The sequence below is a fragment of the Lepus europaeus genome, chromosome 6 (genome assembly GCF_033115175.1).
Source record: "Lepus europaeus isolate LE1 chromosome 6, mLepTim1.pri, whole genome shotgun sequence".
NCBI lineage: Eukaryota > Metazoa > Chordata > Mammalia > Lagomorpha > Leporidae > Lepus > Lepus europaeus.
Genome location: NC_084832.1, coordinates 16,482,731 through 16,498,487, shown reverse-complemented (window position 1 = coordinate 16,498,487; position 15,757 = coordinate 16,482,731). Strand labels below are relative to the sequence as shown.

At 44.1% G+C, this 15,757-nt stretch overlaps 1 protein-coding gene across 1 annotated transcript in view; it reads left to right on the top strand.

The window, feature by feature from the left end:
- Nucleotides 1–1,292: 1,292 nt before the first annotated feature.
- The window catches only part of HS6ST3 (heparan sulfate 6-O-sulfotransferase 3), a 799,545-nt gene continuing 785,080 nt past the window's right edge, over nt 1,293–15,757 (top strand). Inside the window, exon 1 of the mRNA XM_062194016.1 lies at nt 1,293–2,041. Within this exon, the coding sequence (XP_062050000.1) occupies nt 1,335–2,041 (707 nt within the window). The 5' untranslated portion in view covers nt 1,293–1,334. The remainder of the gene's footprint in view (nt 2,042–15,757) is intronic.

Sequence of the window (15,757 nt, the reverse complement as noted above, 5' to 3'; positions counted from 1 at the left end):
TGTACCTGCTAAGTACTGCATGGTAGTGGGCTGGACTGGTGCCTGAAGAAATGAAATGTACCCAGAACACAGAGCCTGAGACACTGTAGGAGCTTCATGGGTAACTACTGATGGCCGGGAAGCTGGCTGGACAAAGTTGTACAGTTGGACACCGAGTTTGTAGCTGACCCTTGAGCACCGGTCAGGAGGTCTTGGGTGGAAACTTAAAGCGGCCTGGAGGCAGGCTCGCCTCTTCCCCTGAGGGCCCAGCCATGCCGCGTGAAGTCGGCTCCAGGCGCTAGTTTCTGGCAGGTGCAGGTGTTGTCCCTGCAAATTAAGCCGGCCAGGTTTCTGTCCGCCCTCAGCCTGGGAAAGCCGCCGCCGTCTGGGTCTCTCAGCCCAGGGCTGGCGCCACGCTACTCGGGGCCTCTTCTCACCGCACCTCAGCCTTTCAGCCAAAACCACTCCCGCTCCGGGCTGGAGGGATTCCCACCCCCAGTTACCTCCTCCGAGCCCCGCGGAGCAACGGGCTCCTCCCCTGGAAACTCCTCCGGGGCTGGGGAAGGCTTTGGCGCATGCTCCGTACCTAGGGCAGGTTTTTTGCTGCGGGTGGCAAGGCTCCCGTCACACCGGCTGGCGGCTTGTGGCGGTGCCAGCCCGCGTGTGCGAGTGGAGTCTGCGTGCCGGCGCCTGGGCCGAGCGGCCGGCGCGCAGTGCGACTCCCTGGCAGGGGCGGCCCCGCAGAGCCGCCCGCCCACCCGCACGCCGCGGCCGCCGCGGCGCTGCTCCGCAAACTTGCAGCGGGCTCCGTCCGCTCGCGCGGCTCCTGCGCCCCGGCGACACGCGGGCTGAGGGGCCGGGGGCGCGGCGGGGGCCGGACTGCGCCTTCGCCCTTGGCCGGCGCCCTGGCGAGCCTCATGCAGCCCCTGCGCTCGCGGTCGCAGCTGCCCGGCTGCCCGGCTGCCCCGGGCAGGTGCAGGACCCAAGCCCCGCTCCGCCGCGCCTGAGCGCCCGCCCGCCCGCGAGCCGGCGGCGGGATGCCCCGCGTCGCCTGAGAGCTCGGGCGTGAGCAGGGAGTGGGCCGAGCCGGGCGCCCCCGGAGCGCGGGGCATCCCCACGCCGCAGCCGCAGCCGCGCGCGCCGGCGCCCGCCTGCCCCGACGAGGCTCGCAGGCCCCGGCTCCGCCAGCCCCGGCGTGCGGCGGGGCCGCCAGCCAGCCGCGCGCCCCGGCGCCAGGGGCATGGAGGAGCGGCGGGCTCCGAGCCGCGCCCCGGAGTCCCCGAAACTTGCGAGCAGGCGCCCCTCAGCGCCGCCGCCGCCGCCGCCGCTTCGCCTGCCGGCCTGAGAGCGGGACCATGGATGAAAGGTTCAACAAGTGGCTGCTGACGCCGGTGCTCACTCTCCTCTTCGTGGTCATCATGTACCAGTACGTGTCCCCCTCCTGCACCAGTTCCTGCACCAACTTCGGGGAGCAGCCCCGCGCCGGCGAGGCCCGCCCGCCTGCCGCCCCGAGTCCCGCCCGCCGGGCGCAGCCGCCGCCGGAGGAGTGGGAGAGGCGGCCCCAGCTGCCCCCGCCGCCCCGGGGACCTCCCGAAGGACCTCGGGGGGCTGCGGCGCCGGAGGACGAGGACGAGGAGCCGGCGGACCCGGAGGAGGAGGAGGAGGAGGAGGAGGAAGAGGAGCCGGACCCCGAGGCCCCCGAGAACGGCTCGCTGCCCCGCTTCGTGCCGCGCTTCAACTTCACCCTGAAGGACCTGACCCGCTTCGTGGACTTCAACATCAAAGGGCGCGACGTGATCGTGTTCTTGCACATCCAGAAGACCGGGGGCACCACGTTCGGCCGGCACCTGGTCAAGAACATCCGGCTGGAGCAGCCGTGCAGCTGCAAAGCCGGACAGAAGAAGTGCACCTGCCACCGGCCCGGCAAGAAGGAGACCTGGCTCTTCTCGCGCTTCTCCACCGGCTGGAGCTGCGGGCTGCACGCCGACTGGACGGAGCTTACCAACTGCGTGCCGGCCATCATGGAGAAGAAAGACTGCCCTCGCAACCACAGCCACACCAGGTACTGTGCCCTGTCCCATCTCGCTCCCTGCCGCCTCCCTGCCCCTCGGCCCCAGGGCCCAGCCCCGGGCCATTCCGCGCGCCGCGTGCCTGCCTGAGATTCCCCGCGCCGTCCAGCGCATGGGGCCAAGGCCTTGAACTCGTCCCTGTCCCCCCCCACCCCCACCGCTTCCCGCCACCCCTCCTGTCACCTTCGAAGGTGTCTGATGCAGTCATGCATATCTTGCCTGGTGCCTAACACGGTGTGGCTTCTTTGGGAGTGGACACTGGCAAAACCCTAGGGAAATGGCCAGAGGGCAGGGCACCTGGGACTGATGAGGTGGAATCTTGCATTTAAGGTCTGAGTGGAAACCCAAACCCAATAGAAGGCAGGTGGGGCTGGGAGTATCGAGGCTGGAGTTTTCCAGGCTTGGAGAAAGCTGGAGACCCCTCCCTTAGTGGCTGCTCCCCAGCTCAGGAACCAATCTCTTTGATGCTGCTTTGTAGGTACACGTGCAAATCCATGTTCTCCCCCATAACCCTGAATCCGGACCTGGTCTTTGTTGGCCAGCAGTGTCAAGACCTGGACTCATGCTGTTCTCAGCAGGATTTGTGCTCTCCCTAGGCCATTTCATCAACTCATTCAGAAAGCGTTTGTTAAATGCCTACTGGGTGCCTAGTAGTGTGTTAAGTGGGTACAAAGATTAAGCAAGTAACATCTCTTGCTTTCAGGATGGAATGATTCTTTTCCTCCCCCCCCCCCTTTAAAAATAGTAATATAGTTAAAGATTAGGAAAGTTTGGAATCTTAATAGCTGATGAAACTGCTTACATTATTAACATCCTTTGAGAGAGACATGGGCTTAAGAATTTGGTTGAATGTTCTTTCTGCCCACTGCAATTTGAAGATTAATCTGACATGCTTGCTCCAGGGACTGAAATATTAAAAGCTTGGAACACCAGTTTATTGAAGTTTTATCTCAAAGGTTTCAAACAATTTGGTGTAAAGGAATAGAAATTTAAACACTCAGCGCAATATGTTGATATCAGATAGCTTTTGCATTTGACATTATGGAAGAGCTTCATTTACTGGACGCGACCCAGGTTCTGGAATTCACCATCACTGAAGCATCTAATTCTACTTCATTTCTCCTAGAATGAGCAAAATTTCATTATGGGATTTTTTTATCCTCTGGCAGGTTTTCAGCTGCTTTCTCTGCTCCCTGCTCCTTTCCCTGCCCATGGAAATTGGTTAGTATAAGAAACTGCCTGGTCTTGGAATGAGTGCATTGGCCTCTTCCCTTGATCTATGTTAAGGATGTTTTACTTTTAAAATATTTTAATCATGTTGTTTTAGATCACGTGATGTCATTTTAGCTTAAATCAGTTTTTACATGTTTACATCCAAACTTCCTTAACATAACAATACCTCAGTGAGAGACAATGTCTTCTATAGAATCTCATCAAATATTGTATTATTTATATTTATATCATATTAATTTCTGATTGCCCCCAAAGAGTTTGCTAGCATGCGCTCAGCTTCCCTTTCACTAGAGCTGGAGACTGGTTATTACATAGAAACATCTAATGGCTCTTTAGTAGTGGTTGGCATTCTTAATTATTTAAGCCAGTAAACCTAAAAATCTTAGGGACTAGATGAAGGTTTTGGAGGAACTACAGAAGGACATGGAATCTAAAAGTAATTGAATTTTTACATAGTGATGAAATTCTGCTGCTACAGACCCTTCATGGCCTGTAAACAGAGTGGTCTCCTTCCTATAGGAAATACTTAATAGTTCTCTACTTATGGTATGGGAAAATTCCATCTTCACTATTTAAACATATGATTTCTATTGCATAATCAGATTATTTCCTTTGTTCAGTGATGAACCAAAGCCATTCACTTCTCTCCGAGTTACAAATCATCAGATAATCCATCTTGAACTAGTGTTCTGTTCTTTCTTAAAATTTTGTGGAAGTATTTTATTTAATTTTTTACCACTTTTTATAACTACTTATTCCTCTCCCTCCTTATCCTTTCTACTTTCCCACTAATTCTCAATTGTTTTTCTTATCTAGATACTGCAGGGAGGAATAGTTGGGGCATATGTAAAGTGCCCTGAATCAAAATCTACAGGGAAAAAGTTGGAGATGTTAACCATAGCATCTTCCTAGCAGTGAAGATTGAATTAGCTGCCTGTCATTGTAATGACTATGTACAGCGATCTGCAGTCTTCCAGATTAGCCTGGATAGTGGAGGGTACATTTCCACAATGCAAAATGGCAGATAATCTATTGCTACCTAATGGGAACATGGTCCTACTTGAAATAGGGCCAACTCTAAGCAAAACTGAGTGTAGATTCTGTTGATTTCAGTTCTCTAGTCTTTCTGGTTTTAGTCACCACTGCTGCCCCCCAAGGCACCTACTCCTTCCTTCTCTCAGGGATCAGTGTTCTTATAGATCATACAGTGGATCAGAGTGAGGACTCTGCACTTAGATGGACATGACTCTTGGACTTACAAACTGTGCAACCAGGAGGAAGGTACTCTTTCTGAGCCTCAGTTTCTTCATCTTTCAAGTGAGGGTAATAATTAGTATGTCCCTTATAGGAGACTAAATGGGAGCTCAATGAGCTGATGCATGTAAAAATGCTTAGCACGTATGCAAATATATATACATATGCTGGTTACTTTCCTAAAAAAATATTCATTCATTTATTTCAAAGTCAGAGAAGGAGAGAGATGGGGGGGGGGATCTTCCATCTGTGGGTTTACTCCCCAGATAGCTGCAATAGCCAGGTCTAGGCCAGGTTAAAGCCAGAAGCCAGGAGCTCCATTCTGGTGCTGCACTTGGGTAGCACTGGCCCAAGGACTTGGGCCATCATCTGTTGCCTTCCCAGGTACATTAGCAGGAAGCTGCATCTGAAACAGAGCAACCAGAATCTCGAACCAACACTGGCATCACTGGCATCACAAGTGGCAACTCAACCTGCTGCTTCACATTGCTGGCCGTGTGGTATGTGGTACTTAATACGTACTGTGCAGGTATATATTAATAATGTGATATCAGTCTCCCATTAAAATATTTTCCTTATCAAGATTTAACAAAGGGATCCAAAGTTAGTTCCTTAGAGCAGCTCTGTGTTAATGGTCATCTTAACTTACAGAAATGCCTTTATTGATTGTTTTTAGAGAGAAACATAAATTCCACGTTTAATCAATAAATTGAAGATCACGGCCACTTGGGCCTCAATCATTGCAGGGAGCAGGATGGGAACAGTGGTGGGGAACACACAGTGTAGTTGGATATACATTATGTTGGAGATAAGAAAAACCATCTGGAATGGTGAGAGAGGAGGTGGAAACATCCAGGAACCAAGAGGAAGGTAGGAAGCCAATGCTGAAAAGAGATACATGGTGGGACCACTCTGGATGATTTGAGTCTATAAGGAGCAAGGCCTTGGGCAAGATCCAGCACAGAGGGAACTTTTGACCACAGAAACTGGTTAGAATAATGCAAGGAGCTAATAGGAAGAGAACACATCTGAATACTTTTATTGTATGATCAGTGACTTCTTCCCATTATTTTGTGTTGTTTCCCCTTCTCCTCCATTATTTCCTTGGTGAGTTCTTTTTTGATTATCTTTATGCTTCCTTCTCTATTATGTATGTCTATCTATGTGTGTATTTCTCCATTTATTTATGCCCAGATCTTTACTATGGATAGAATCATAGCATTTTGTGGATTAAAAAGGACTGAAGAGATCATGTAATCCTACAGTTTTCATGGATAATCTATTCCTAAAAAAGATGAAATTATATTTTCATAATCTCATGAAATTTGTCTCTTCATTTTCATAACTTACATTCAATTTTTTACCTACTCTAACTTCAGTTTATTATGAAAAATACAGTGGAGAGTGTCTTTAGCACCTACGTACTATACAGGAACTACAGCAGTGCTAGCAGTAGAGTTTTGCATAGTGTCAGCCCTACAGAGCCTGGGCTGTTAGTGAAGATAAAGCTTAATCTTTGGCAAGTGGATATTACTTCCCTTCTTAAACAATGCAGGATGTTCCATCTGCATCCTTTTTAGGATGGCATGAATTTTTTTCTCTTTTGTGACCTGCATTCCGTTGGTCCTGTTAGAATATGATCATGTGCCACACAATGACATTTCGGTTGATGATGCACCACATGTAACAGTGGTCCCATAAGATTATATCTCCAGTGACATTGTAGCCACCTTAGTTTGTGTAGTACACTGTGATCTCACAATGAAAAAATTGCCTAACAATGTGTTTCTCAGAACATTTCCCCATTGATTAGCAAGGCAGGACTGTAGTTGGATCCCTATGGGTGTTATATTAGGATGCTCTGTTGCAAGTAATGCAAACCTAACTCAAGCTTGTTTCAGCTGGGGACAAATGATTGGCTTACATAACCACAGAAAAGGGAAGGGAGAGGTGGTTGCCTGAATGACTGGAACTGCAGATTTGGTGTCTTTCTCCCCATACTCCTCTCTAAATGATCTCATTCTATCAAATTGGCTCATTCCATGTAAATGGTCTTTATATCTAAATGCTTCAGAAGCAGAGAGGAAAGGAAGCCTTCTCTGAGTTCGGTTTGATATCTTGGGATTGTTGTTGCAGCCAGTGACTGTGGCCAGGCAGTTGAGGTTCTGTGACCCAGCTTGTATCAAAGAATCACCCCCTATGACTGGTGTATGTGTGTGTGTGTGTGTGAGAGAGAGAGAGAGAGAGAGAGAGAGAGAGAGTGAGTCATCAGAAGAATGCACATAGATACAGCTCCTGGACAGTCTGATTGTGTCAATTGTATGTGCAAATAAATGAGAAATTTCAGTTCTCTTTTCGCACTCCATTTATTGATATTATTAAGTCAAACTGCAATTTGAATTTATTTTTGGAATCTGGAAACCATGATATATGAGTGCGAACTGAAGGAAATGGTAATATTAACATGGATATGGGGAAAATGAGGAGAGACATAAAAGTTTTCTTCAAATATCTCAAGGAAGATGTGGAAGATGGAAGGGACTTGTTTGGTATTGCCCAAAGGATAGACCTGGGATAAAAGGGGATGCAATTTCAACTCAGAATAAGCAGGAATTTCATACAATTTATAACTGTTTACAATGAGCATGAACTTTGGTGAAGTAGTATACACCCTAGTATTGAAAACTTTAGGAATTTCTAGTTAACCACTGATCCTTTAAAAGGAATTCCTTCCTGGGAAAGGCTTAGCCTGGAGTGCCTTTGATCTTAAGGTTCTTTAGATCTAATCTAAGCTGAGTCCAGTGTATTTTCCTTCTCCTTTTTCCTACCCCATGCATTGAAAAGAAAAAAAAAAATATTTAAATGAAGTAGCCATCTCTTTAGCATGTGTTAATATTTCTACCAAGGAAACTTTTGGTAAAACACTGTCTGGTGATATAAACTGTTTAACATATGTTAGGTCAAAAACAACAAAGAGGTCTTGTGTATTAGATCATCTGCTTCTAATCCTAAGTATGAAAAGATGACAAAATACAACACAACTTGCCACAAAAAAAGAGCTACTTTGAAACATTGTCGGGTTATTGCTTTTCCTTTAGACAGCAGGCTAAAATATATAAGGAGACTGTAGAGCTCTGTTTCAGAGACTCTAGAGTATTATGGCCTGCACTGCTTTCTAAAGCATAATCTATTTGATGTCTCTTCTAATTAGAAATGTTGAACTGCCAAGAAGGTTAATTTTTACCGTAAGGTTTGTGTGCAGTATAAATACTAAGGAGATAAGAGATCGTACTGTCTGTGTGCCACGTCGACTTATTTGTTCATTACAGGCTCTACTGAAATATTGCTTCTGCTTCAAGCCACCAATATTTGCTATCAATCAGAAAGAGGTTAAATTAAGCCTATTCAGGTTTTTTTTTTTTTTTTTTTGAGTGGTGAAGAGCTACACTGGAAGCAGTAAATGGCAATGGATGATTTAGTCTGCCTTTTTCTTGCTGGTTACCTTGGGAATTTTACTACGCTGATTTTAGAGAAATAGAAATGTTCATGTAATAATTGGAAGCCAGGAAAATTTAGCCACCAACAATGTGGATTTGCTTAATCTTAGACTCTTATATTATTATTCCCCAAAGCTAATTATTATTATCTCATTCTCACTGAAGACAATCAGAAGCTTATGGCATTTGAAAGTGATTTATGCTTGATAATGAATTAAACAGTTTAATTGAGACCGGAAAATCCTAATGTGATTTTAAGAGTCACAAAATAAATTATTGTGCCAAGAAATAGGTTCAGTGTGAAAACAATTAAGTAGGGAACCCAAATTAATATTTTATCATAATCAATTATCTTGTTTATGAATTTGTTAGATTGTGGATATCATGGATAAATTCTCTATTGATTTTAATTGGCTAATAACTGCTTATGTAATAACTAAGCATTTAACTATATGTTGAAAAATGTACCAAACATTTATTAATATAGATGATGTTATTTGTTTAAATCTTTTTTTTATTTGTTTAAATCTTACTGTGACAAATACTCTTGCTCAGTAAAACACATAAAGCACAGAGATGAATCCATAGAATATGCTTATTACTTATGTCAGCTTTAAGATTACTTTTAAAAAATGTCAACATAATATGTATCATGACTCTGTTATTTCAGGAGAAAATTCTGATTATTAGTGATTGCCTTCCCTAATTTGCAAGGTGATAGTTCCCTGATTCTAGAAGAGGAGTAGAAGTCAGTATGGAAGCCAGGGCCTATTGGACCATTTCAAGAGGTTTCTCCTGTTAGGCAGTATCTGCAAATCATAAATTCATTTGGGCACAAACAGATATACTTGCCTCCTGGAAAGGTTAAGTTCATCATTCATTTTCACTGTAGAAAAAAATCAGCCTAAGCTGGGAAGATGGGAACTTTCATGTATGGTAGGAGGTTGGGACGGGTATATCTAACCTGTGGAGCACGTAGACTCTGGATTACTAGAGATCAAAGCCAGATGGTTGAGGTGGTGATGGTTGGAGATTGTGATATTGGAGAGCAATCGGAAGAGATGATGGATTCAGGAAAAAAAAAAAAAAAGTTCAAGAGAATTTGGAAGAAACTAATGGCAAACTTATCTATCCCTGAAAATCACTGATGATCATGCTGATGCCTGATTTATGATTAGGGTAAAGTTTAAGCTCATAGACTCTGAAATCCAACTATTTGGATTTTATCTGGTTCAACTACTTACTGTCATGTCACTTTGGGTTAAGTCTGTTATCTGCTGTGCTCTCCAGTTTCTTCATTTGGAGAATGGGAGCAGTAAGAGCAACATTTCTGGTGAGTGTCAGTGATCGACCTGGTGCTCTTGGGACACAGGCTGACACGTAGTGGGAATTCATGTAAGAGTAAGCTATGCTTATTTTCCCAAAGGGCTCATCTTATACATATGTGCTGTTTTGTGTGAAAACAAAATGATGGGCTGCACCTTCCTTTCTGAATCTAGGAATTTTCATCCTGAATAATACAAAAACAAACTTGTAAGCTGTGAGACAAAAGAAGAGCCATAAAACTTGAAGCGTTCATTTTTAGTGTACTGTGGATACTCAGTGGGCTGTCAGTGGATGCTGTTGAATGGAAACTTGCAGTCTGTTTTTTTCAGCATATCATTTTTAATGGGAAATTAATGAAACAGCAATAAAAATATTTAAATGCATACAATTAAATTCATACATGAGACAATTCTGCAGTGAAATTGAATTAGTTGCCTGTGGGCACATAAATATTTGTAGCTCATTGCTGTCAATATCTTACCAGGCTTTTGTTGGTAGGTACTGTGTCATTTCTTTTCAGAACTTTGCATTTAAAACACATTTAGTACAAATAGTAATGTTTGTTTCTGCTTTCTAGTTTCTTTATAAGCATAAGAGGTCTAAATACTGCTTATCTTGATTCATTCATTGAATTTACAGAATATTTCTTCCAACAATTTGAGCTTCTGGATCTATTACCTGGATTATGGCATCTGTGTTTTGTGGACTTAATTAGAAAATCATAGAATTTTATGGGTCTGCTTCATAAGGGAAAAATAAACCTGGATATAAGAGTAAACACATTTTTAAACAAAGATAGGCAGTAACTTCACATTTGTGTGGAAATACATTACATTGCAGTGAAGAACAAGGTGAAATGTTAAATTTTAAGAGGGACTGGACAGGGATACCATGGAGTGTAAATTAGAAGGATGCCATAGAGGAAAGAGAGAAGGTTAAATGTAGTCAAAGTGGAAAATGAAATCCTAAAAGAACTGAATCATAAGGGAGGTAGTACTGAACATAGGAGACAGAACTATGTCTTGCATGCAATAGTTTATCTCATTAGTGCTTCTATGGGAAGTCATCAACTATCAACGAGGCTATCTGATTTGGAGCACTAGTGTATTTAAGTGCTGCTGATGTACATTTATTTAGTTGCACATTCTCTCTCTCTCCCTCTCCCCCCCCCCATCTCTTTCCTATCACATTATTGTTTTAAAGCATTGGTGCTATTTATCAGCCAGGGTCCTGGAGTAAACAGAGGCTTGAGTTGGGGTTTTGAGGGAACCAGTTACAGAGGTGTGGACAGGGATAGGGAGACCAGCCTTGGACCTTGGGTTAACTTGTCCTTGTAACAAAGAGAAACCCTACTAGATCTCCCCATATTATATCTAGTGCCAGCTGGAAGAAGAGGTTCCTGGATAGGAGCCGTTTGGAGAAAGCAGCCAGTGTGGGCACAATGGGGTGGAGGCAGGGAGGAAGGCATGGTGAGGGGAAAGGACATAGCTTGACCATGCTCTCCTCCCACCTCTGCTTACCTCTTTGTTTTTCCTGAGTGAACCTGAAGGACAGGAGAGGCAGTTAATGCATCCCATGGCCTTCAGCAAGGCATAGGAAGATGGAGAATGGAATTTGAGATTACGGGGATGAAAGGGATGGAATGAGAACAACTTGGACAATGCCTTAAAATAGTTCAAAATGTGTAATAATTCATTTTGTGGATGCTACGGTTCTTCTCTGCAAACGAGACCAAGCACAAATACCCTGTATTTTATCACCTGCACTGCATGTCTCCTGGTCCCCGCTTAAAGAAGGCAGCAAAGAACTACTCACCCAAGGAAGAGGCACCATAGATAAGGGACTTTTTGCTGAGTAATAAAAAAAATTGCTACATTTGAATACTTGTCATCTTAGTACCCTAGCATCAGCTGTCGTCGTGACTTTTGTGGGAAGTTAGCTCTGTATTGTGATTCACAGCACACATTTTATATGATGTCTGTGTGTGGTATTATGGAAATTTAAAGTTATAGAACAATATTAGTTAAGGCATGATCAAATCATTTGCCAAACTGGCTGCAGTTTGCAAAAGCATATTTATGAGATGAGATACTTCCTGCTATATGGATTCTCTTCCAAGAACGTTAAGGTTCTTTAGAATAGTATGTATAACTTTTAAGTATCTGAAGGTTAAAGGTGAGGGAGGAAAGGAATTGTATCCCGTTTGAAACTATTTCAATATATTTAGTATTTTTTAAAGTATTTATTTATTTAAGAGGCAGAATTACAGAGAGAGGGAGAGACAGAGAGAGGTGTTCCATGTGCTGGTTCACTCCCCAATTGGCCACAATGGCTGGAGCTGGGCCAATCCAAAGCTAGGAGGCAGGAGCTTCTTCAGGTTTCTCATATGGGTGCAGAGACCCAAGCACTTGGGCCATTTTCCACTGCTTTCCTGGACCATGGCAGAGAGCTGGATTGGAAAAGGAGCAGCCAACACATGAATTGGCGCCCATATGAGATGCTGGGGCTGCAGGGAGAGGCTTAATCTCCTACACCACAGCACCAGCCCCAATATATTTAGTTTTAAAGAAAATAGTGCATTTCCATATTTATTTTTGGAGAGATATGATATGCTTGAAAGAATATGTGTAGTCTACCTTTCTGTACAGATTATGAAGTCTCCTAATATTAGATACTGAAAATTATTTAAATGAAATTCATTCCTGACAAAACTTAACACAAGAATGAAGTTACTGCTTTAATTCTACAAGTCAAAATGCCATAAGCAAAATACTACTCATCGTTAAGTATGGGGGTCTTCAAAAAATTTATGGAAAATGCTGTTTTGAGAAAAACACTATGCTTGGATATCAAAACTTTCTGCACCAAAATAAACTCCTCTGTTAATTCGAATTTTCCATGAACTTTTTGAAATACCTCCTTGGGTGACAAAAAACAGTGCTGTATGCCATATCTGTACATAGTGCATCCATTATGATTGATTCATGTGGGGATGTTAGGTTGCTGGGGGCAACATCATCTGTAGAGAAACACCCTCCTCCATCCCCTTTCTTACAGCCCCCTCTGCACATAGTCTCTTGCCCCCTAGGACGGGATTTCATGACTTGGCTAGGGTCTGCCCTGGCCTGGAGCAAAAAGATCACCTTCAGGCCTTTGTTTTTTTGTGAAGGTTTACTTGCCAGATACAATAGCCTTAAGAATTGCTTTCTGCTGGCTATGAAAATGATCAGTTCTCAGTAATTGTACTCTGCTGAACTAGATTTAAAGGCAGTTAACTTAAAAAATCTGGGAGACGTGTCAGGAAGGATCTTTCCTCTCCCTACATAACTTCATTGAGTTCCTTATTGTGCCTTTTGTATATGCAATGAAAGAGGTGGATTAATGGACAATTGTATTCCTAACACTTCTATTATCAAACGTTTTTACCATTACTACGTGTAATAAATATTACAAGTACTTGTGCATAAAAACTTCTGATAATGTGAAGGAACCTATGTACATTGGAAGTATCCTGTTTATTATAAGGTTCATTTTTAATGTAAAATTATTTGTGTACTTTCATGCCCCTCTTTTTGTCTTATAAATTCAGATGTAAGCCTAAAACCCATTGCAGATAAATTTCTTTGGTTTGAAGGTTTTATTCTCCAAATTCCTTATGTGTGCTATAAAGAATAATTAATGTAATGAAATGATCAATACTGTGTATAAATTATTTAGAGTTTACTATCATTGTAATTTTCTCTTCAACACCTATTGATTGGCAACAATTCATTTGTTAATTTCTTCCTAATAAGATATTCATTGTATTAGGTCTGTAGTAGTGCTGTCCCTGCATTTTCGCAAGCCAGTCATGAATTACTAATGATACATGGAACAAGTTATCTTACTCCAGTGAGTGCTATGAGATGGAAAACCGGCAAAAGGGAGTAATTTGAAATGCTATGCCACAATAATACTGTATAGGCAGACAACTGCCAATAACTAAAAGAATATATATTTGCAGGACATTAATTTGTATATTAAAAGTTCGTGGGTATTTTTCCAGGTTTGTATGTGTCTTCTATTTTCAATTTATTATTTTTAAAGATATATTGTATTTATTTGAAAGACAGAGTTACGGAGGGAGAGAGGGAGGGAGAAAGGGAGGGAAAGAGGGAGGGAGAGAAAAGAGAGATTGATTTTCCATCCATTGATTCACTCCCAAATGGTTGCAACAGCTGGTACTGAGCCAGGATGGAGCCAAGAGCCAGGAGCCAGAAGCTTCTTCGGTGTCTCCCATGTGGGTGCAGGGTCTTAGCAGGAGTTGGGTTGGAAGCAGAGCAGCCAGGACTGGCATGCTTCAGGATGCTGGCGTTGCAGGCAACGGCTTGACCTGTTACACAACAAGGCTGGCCCCTCAATTGACTTTTTTATTTTTAATTTTTTTGACAGGCAGAGTGGACAGTGAGAGAGAGAGAGAGAGACATAGAGAAAGGTCTTCCTTTTTGCCGTTGGTTCACCCTCCAATGGCCGCCGCTGCTGGCGCACTGTGGCCGGCGCACCGCGCTGATCCGATGGCAGGAGCCAGGTGCTTCTCCTGGTCTCCCATGCGGTGTAGGGACCAAGCACTTGGGCCATCCTCTACTGCACTCCCAGGCCATAGCAGAGGGCTGGCCTGGAAGTGGGGCAACCAGGACAGAATCCGGCACCCCGACCGGGACTAGAACCCGGTGTGCCAGTGCCACAAGGTGGAGGATTAGCCTATTGAGCCGCAGCGCTGGCCTCAATTGATTTTTAAATCCGTGACTCTCTTGGATTGCAGGCATGTGTGTGTGTGTGTGTGTGGTGTGCTCTGAACATGGTGATTGTTAAATGAAGTTTTGACAGTTGACAATTGAATTACCTCACAGAATGAGAAAAAGCAGAGGTTTTTCTGAAACCCACAGGAATGAATCCAAGAACTCAAACTACCGGTGTTAATGGGAAAGAAAACTTTTGCGCTGGGTAATTTGGACCACGGAGGCAGAATGGTGTCCTGGAGAGAGCTCTGCATTTGTAATGAGACATCCAGGGTTTGAAACTGAGCTTCTTCATTCCCCCATACTTACTTGCTGTTCCTTTCCCACTGACATACGAGCTTCCTGAGGATGGTGGTGGTGTTTCATTGCCTCTGCATCCTCAGTGCCTAGAATAGTTCCTGCCACATAGTGGTTATCAAATGAATGTTGACTGAGTAAATAAAAGAATGAAAGAAACTATACCTAAGTACATTAATTTATTAGAAAAATTAGGATAAGAATATTTATAACTTTTTGTAGAGGTGTTAAGCAAGGTTGAAGAAGTGACAAAGGAGGCACGTAGTAAAGTACAAAATACAAATTTGAATTTGCCTTGATGGTGAGAAGCCTTTGATAGAAAATGGAAAAATAGGGGCCGGCGCCGTGGCTCACTTGGCTAATCCTCCGCCTGCGGCACTGGCATCCCATATAGGCACCGAGTTCTAGTCCCGGTTGCTTCTCTTCCAATCCAGCTCTCTGCTGTGGCCCAGGAAGGCAGTGGAGGATGGCCCAAGTGCTTGGGCCCCTGCACCCACATGGGAGACCAGGAAAAAGCACCTGGCTGCTGGCTTCGAATCAGTGCAGTGCTGGCCATGGCGGCCATTTGGGGGGTGAACTAATGGAAGGAAGACTTTTCTCTCTCTCTCTCTCACTGTAACTCTACCTGTCTAATAAAAAAAAAAAAAAATGGAAAAATGAAGTAGGATTCTGGGAATGCAATGAGTAAATAATTCAGCTTTTTATAGAGTGCTTCAAAAATTGAGAATTACAAAGAGGAAGTTGAAAATATGCAAAATGCTCTTTCAGCTCAACAACTTGTTTAGAGTAATGAACAGTTTCTTTTAAAACAGGACATATTATATCCTGAAAGACTTAACAGAATGCATGTCTTTCTCTTAGGTCATCAGCAAATTGTTTTTTTTCCCCAGGGATATGGCACAGATCATGGTTGGTTTTCTCATTGCTTTACTCTTTTGAGTAAATTATCCTAAAACTGTTACCGGAGAAATTGCAGGGTTCTTGTCTTCGTGCAAGAAAGAATTCAGGCATGAGACAGAGAGTAGTGGGAGGTAAAATAGCAAGGTTTATTAGGGAGGGACATCTGTAAGGACGGATGGGCACCTCTCCAGACAGAGCCTGAGAGACTGGGGAGGAGGAAGGAGGGAGGTCACATGTTGAGTGGAGATTACACCTGACCAGGCCAGGCGGGTGGCTCAGCAAAGATGCAGAGAGCTGAGCGCCCCGTCCAGTTGAGGCTGGGGGTTTTTAAGGAGATGGGTCTTGCTTCCCCACCTCTGCTCCTCTTGGGACAAAGGGCTTTTTGGATGTAAATAGAAAAACTTCTCTTGAAGGTCTGAAACAA